General features: G+C 32.9%; 3 protein-coding genes across 3 annotated transcripts; 1 reads left to right on the top strand and 2 right to left on the bottom strand.

Annotated features, from left to right (window-relative positions):
* The first annotated feature begins 687 nt into the window (after window positions 1-687).
* Window positions 688-1,781, top strand: LOC107483127 (photosystem I reaction center subunit III, chloroplastic). Its single transcript, XM_016103749.3, has 2 exons — window positions 688-1,452; window positions 1,599-1,781. The coding sequence occupies exon 1, from the start codon at window positions 756-758 to the stop codon at window positions 1,437-1,439; it is 684 nt and encodes a 227-aa protein (XP_015959235.1). The 5' UTR covers window positions 688-755; the 3' UTR covers window positions 1,440-1,452; window positions 1,599-1,781.
* A 127-nt stretch (window positions 1,782-1,908) lies between these two features.
* LOC127746559 (metalloendoproteinase 1-MMP-like) lies at window positions 1,909-2,635 on the bottom strand. Its single transcript, XM_052260172.1, has one exon. It carries the CDS (start codon window positions 2,605-2,607, stop codon window positions 2,020-2,022), a length of 588 nt encoding a protein of 195 aa, XP_052116132.1. The 5' UTR covers window positions 2,608-2,635; the 3' UTR covers window positions 1,909-2,019.
* Window positions 2,636-3,376: 741 nt separating this feature from the next.
* LOC107483095 (metalloendoproteinase 5-MMP-like) lies at window positions 3,377-3,868 on the bottom strand. Its single transcript, XM_016103709.3, has one exon. The coding sequence runs from the start codon at window positions 3,866-3,868 to the stop codon at window positions 3,377-3,379; it is 492 nt and encodes a 163-aa protein (XP_015959195.3).
* Between the last annotated feature and the right edge of the window lie 1,225 nt (window positions 3,869-5,093).

Here is a 5,093-nt window from a genome sequence, read left to right as displayed (position 1 = left end):
TGTGGGGAATCATTTTCATGGTAGCATTTTTTAGAAATTCCATGTGAAAAGTAAGTTTTTTCAGGTTTTTGAAGTCCTTCAATAAAACTTATAGTAAAATAAAGATTTTGAGAAAAATCATTTTGTATTGATTTTAAGAATTCAGTGTCATTACAATTAACATTGGTTAAAATCATTAATTTTTGATCTATTAGTTTTGATAATTTAATTATTTCTTCTCTTAAATCTTCTAATTTACTTTTTTTTCATTAGGTGACGCTTTTCTTTGTGAAGAGTTATGGTTTTAAGTTAAAAGTGTGGTTTTAGAATGTGGGGTTTAGATTTTGCCATGTAGGCACATCTTTAAAACAACATCTTTACCATATATTTCTCCAAGTAAAAAAGGACAAGAAGATTGAACTTATTAATCCAACATGGTTTTTGATAAGGAAGTAAGCAATTTTATTCACAAATGGCTGTTTATTTTAATTTAGATTATAGATATATTGAAATTATTTGAGAGACAGGTTCACCGGGTGCATCAAGGGGATGTAAACTCAAATTTCTTTTCTTATCCATCCCCACAAAGAGCGAGATAACAGAAACTGAAAGAAGCCAAAGAAACCAATAAGAACACTCCACGTGAGCATCTTCACCTTATCCACTATCCAGTATCCAGCACCACCCACCACCAATCTTCCATTTCCAAATCTAAAAACCTTCCCTCACCACACTCCTTCTTCACACACTCCACACTCCCAACAACCACAACAACCATGTCTCTCACAATCCCAACTAATTACCTCTCCAAGCCCTCCCTCAAACCCTTCCTCACAAAACCTAAATCCACCACCATAATATGCAGCGCCGCCACGCCAACACCCTCCTCCGCCGCTAACAACAGCACCGACACCGCCGACTCCAAGCTGAAGGCCTTCTCCGCCGCCTTAGCACTCTCGTCGATCCTCCTCTCCGCTCCCCTCCCCGCCGCCGCCGACATCTCCGGCCTCACTCCCTGCAAGGAGTCGAAGCAATTCGCGAAGCGGCAGAAGCAGTCGATCAAGAAGCTCGAATCATCGCTGAAGAACTACGCGCCGGACAGCGCTCCGGCGCTGGCGATAAAGGCGACGATCGAGAAGACGAAGAGACGGTTCGAGAACTACGGGAAGCAGGGGCTGCTGTGCGGTTCGGACGGGCTTCCGCATCTGATAGTGAGCGGAGATCAGAGGCACTGGGGAGAGTTCATAACTCCGGGGATCCTGTTCTTGTACATCGCCGGGTGGATCGGGTGGGTTGGAAGAAGCTACCTGATTGCGATTAGGGACGATAAGAAGCCGACTCAGAAGGAGATCATCATCGACGTGCCACTCGCCACTCGCTTGGTTTTCCGGGGATTCAGTTGGCCCATTGCTGCTTACAGAGAACTCTTGAACGGCGAACTTATCGCCAAGGATGTCTAACTCAACAAACAAGGTATATATATCTCTTTCCTTCTTACAGGATTTAATTATGTGTTACTAAGCAACATGTGCATCAATATTTAATTATTATCATATGTTTGATTATTTTGTTGTAGTTTGATTATTAAATTTGGTTTGGTTATTGTTCGTGGTTATCAGGGAAGCGAGGAAGGTGCTCTTTAAATGATATAACTCTGTTTGATGGGGGGAATTTGGTGGTGGTGGTGGTGATGGTGGAATATTTATTATGCGCACCTCTGTTGTAAATTTGAATTAGTCGTTTGTGTGGAATGTACCGAACGTAAACCACAATGAAAAATTGATCTGAGTTTTTGTTCTTTATGAGCTCTATTTTTATTGTATTCTAAAAGATATCAAAATGTTGAATGTATATCAAGTTAGAATAATCTGATCTTGCATGCTATCAAAATAGAATTACGCTGAATTGAACATAATAAGTCAGAACAATTTACAAGATATCAATTCTCTACTTAATTCTACAAGACATTCATCTTCCTACAAAGCCAAGTTAAAACTTAGTCTCTACACTAAACCCAATTAACTAGCATACTAATTAGAATTAATCTAAGAACACCGAAAGCATCACAGACAAAAATATATACATAACCCATAAGCAAAAAATAGCAACAATCAAGAGATGATAACTTTGCAATCTAAATCCCATAGCACTTGGATAATGAAAATCCCGTTGAACTCCCAATGAGTACAATTCCTGAATTCCAGTAACATCATCAACAACAAACGCTCTCTTGTTTTTAAGAGGAGCAATAAACGGATACATGATAGCATCTTCATCGTTACTGTGGTCAAGTCCAAGAATGTGCCCTATTTCATGCATTGCAACCCAAACCAAATCATACGTGTCACCTCTATGAATATTCTTATCTTCTTGTATTGGATCCTTAATGCTCCAACCTTTATCTGCATTAACATGGAGCCTTCCATCAATTGGCGGATAAGCGTGGGCAACAATGGTGTTGTTGAAGGTCACGCCATCGCCGTGCTCGCCACTGTAGAAACCGATCGCGATGTCGGAGTATCCTCGAGTCTCCTTGAATGTGAAGGGTGAAACCTGTGACCATTTTGAAAATGCTAGTTTGAAGGCTTCTCTCACAGTCTCTTGTGGCACAACTGAAACACCTGACATTTAGTGACACATCCAAAAACTTGTTACATCAGAAACAGTAAAAATAATAAGTTTTATACTATTGTGCACAAGGTTCTAAAAACCAAAACCAAATGGATAGAATTAGTGTGTATTTGGATTGTAGTTTGTCAAATTAGAGTTTAAATAAAAATGATTTTATAGAATTGATTTTGAGTAGAAATAAATTTATGTTAATATAATTTATGTTTGGCAATTTTATACCAGAATTAATTTTAATAAAATAAATATTATTTTATAATTTTTTAATATATTTTTATATAATATATTGTTAATACTCTTTTTTATTATACTATAATTGTTTATTATTATTATTTATAGTTTAAGTTTTTTTTTGTTTAATTTATTTTACCTAATGAGATCAATAAATTATATTATAAAAGTGTATAATGTCAAATAAAAAATTAATAAAAAATAAAAACAAAAAATAGAAAAAAGTTCATATTAAAAAGAAATAATAAAAATGTAATAAATAATACAATAACATAAGGATAAAGTTGGGTAAAAAGAAGATAAATGTTAAGTGTTAATGGCTAAAAGTCCATTAGTAAAACGCAGAAGTTAAGAATTTTTGCTTCTTCTAAGCGTAATTTTGAATATAAAATCACTTCTACCTTTATGAAGAAAAAATTAGCTAAACCAAAAATTGAAGCTTTCAAGAAGGTGAAACGTGTTTTTTCCTTTTGCAATGTGTTTGCCAAATTCAAACCCGTTCTCTTAAGAAGCAAAATATGTATATTATTATTTGTGACTAACCTGATGGGTCAAAACTGTAGGTGAGGTTTCTCTTATTATTAGGCCATGAAGGGGCATCTTTAGAGAATGCATACTTTGATGTAACCTTCAGTAGGTTTTTAGAGAAACCACGGTGATGGCGGTGAAGGTGATGGTGAAGGTGACGGTGATGATCAGGGATACCACACCTTGGCATTGACATAATTTTGTTGGTTTGCGAATCAAGTTTTCCAGAGACTTCTAGATTGTAGTATTTTTGGAACTTCTTGATTGCTCCCTCAAAATCATCATGGTCCTGTTCTTGTAGGTATCCAAATTCCTTTAGATACCTTCTAGCTCCAGCAACTGCTTCAGCATCTAGTTTTGATTTCTGATTATCAATGGAATCAAAGCTTCGTTGCGAGTGAACATTACTATCGCTTGATGATCTTAGGATTCTGGAGTGAACAATCAAAGGGTTTGCTAGGAGGACCAGGAGGAGAACGATCATGCGGAAAAGATAAGACATTATTGTAACTTCAGATTAACAAGAAACAAATTCATTAAACGATTATAATATAGGTAGCTTAATTATGTGTAGAGGAGGATTAGTTAATGGGGTTTATATATATATAGTGAAATACAATCGAAATCTGAAGTTAAAAGTTTTAATAATCTTATTAGTTATTACAGTTATGATCTTATTATTATGATATGATATGATATGATGTTATCCAATTGAAAGTTTTAGTTCCTTTAAATTTTTTTAAAGATAAGATTTTAAAAAGATATGCGCATTTTATTGTAGGATGTACTTGATCATTAAAAAAAAAAAAATTACCTGTTTCTAATTCGAATTGCACTATTTGCTTTAAATGCTTTTGAATTTTGATTCAATTGCAGAGTTAGTCACTCAGTTCAACTAAAGAATCAGTTTTTTCAGTTAATATTAGTCAACTTTTTTTTTAAATTGTTTCTTATATTAAATTTTAAATTTTAAACTCCAACTCTTAAATGTAATATGAGGGTTAAAATAAATTTTACAATGAAAAAGTAATTACGGTTGACTAATTAAAAGTTAGTTCTTATATTTATTCTTAATTATTCCCTCTTCAAATATAGGCCCTCCTATGTTAATTTTGAAATTGAAAGATAACGGATTAAATTATGTAGGTGAATTATACAGTACAAATGCAAATATATAAATATTTCATTTGAGTCACGAAATTATTGACACATGTTGTGTCTACTAAGAGAATGATATAAAAAAGGGAAAATGTTAATTAACTTCTTACAGTGGGTATAACAGATTTATTATTTTATTAAGATAAAAATAAGAGACAATTACATTAAAAAGATAACAAAATTGTACCACCACTATTTGTTGACCTTTCTTTAGTTTTAGTATTTTTTTTTTCAAGTTGAATTTGAATTTTAATATCATGCCAATAGGCAATAGCTATTGTTTTTAGTAAGAAAATTTATAACTAATGTCAATTATGACGTAAAATATACTAAGGCTCTCAATTTTTATAATATTAATGAAAAATATTTATTTTGAATATTTGATATTACAAATAAAAAAATATAACAAAAACTATTAAAATTCTACAATTAAGATACAATTTAAAAATTTGTGCTAAATCGGATATAGTGTACCTGAGATATAACTATAACAAAATTTTTAGCACTATATCTGGAATACATATAATTTATAAAAAATATTTTTTTAAAATAATATTTGTATATTTTTT

Source organism: Arachis duranensis, chromosome 4, assembly GCF_000817695.3.
Source record: "Arachis duranensis cultivar V14167 chromosome 4, aradu.V14167.gnm2.J7QH, whole genome shotgun sequence".
Lineage (NCBI taxonomy): Eukaryota > Viridiplantae > Streptophyta > Magnoliopsida > Fabales > Fabaceae > Arachis > Arachis duranensis.
This window is presented reverse-complemented; position numbering and strand designations above follow the sequence as displayed.

Coding starts and splice junctions, on each gene's coding strand:
- LOC107483127 (XM_016103749.3), top strand. CDS start 756: ATGTCTCTCACAATCCCAACTAATTACCTCTCCAAGCCCTCCCTCAAA.
- LOC127746559 (XM_052260172.1), bottom strand. CDS start 2,607: ATGTCAGGTGTTTCAGTTGTGCCACAAGAGACTGTGAGAGAAGCCTTC.
- LOC107483095 (XM_016103709.3), bottom strand. CDS start 3,868: ATGTCTTATCTTTTCCGCATGATCGTTCTCCTCCTGGTCCTCCTAGCA.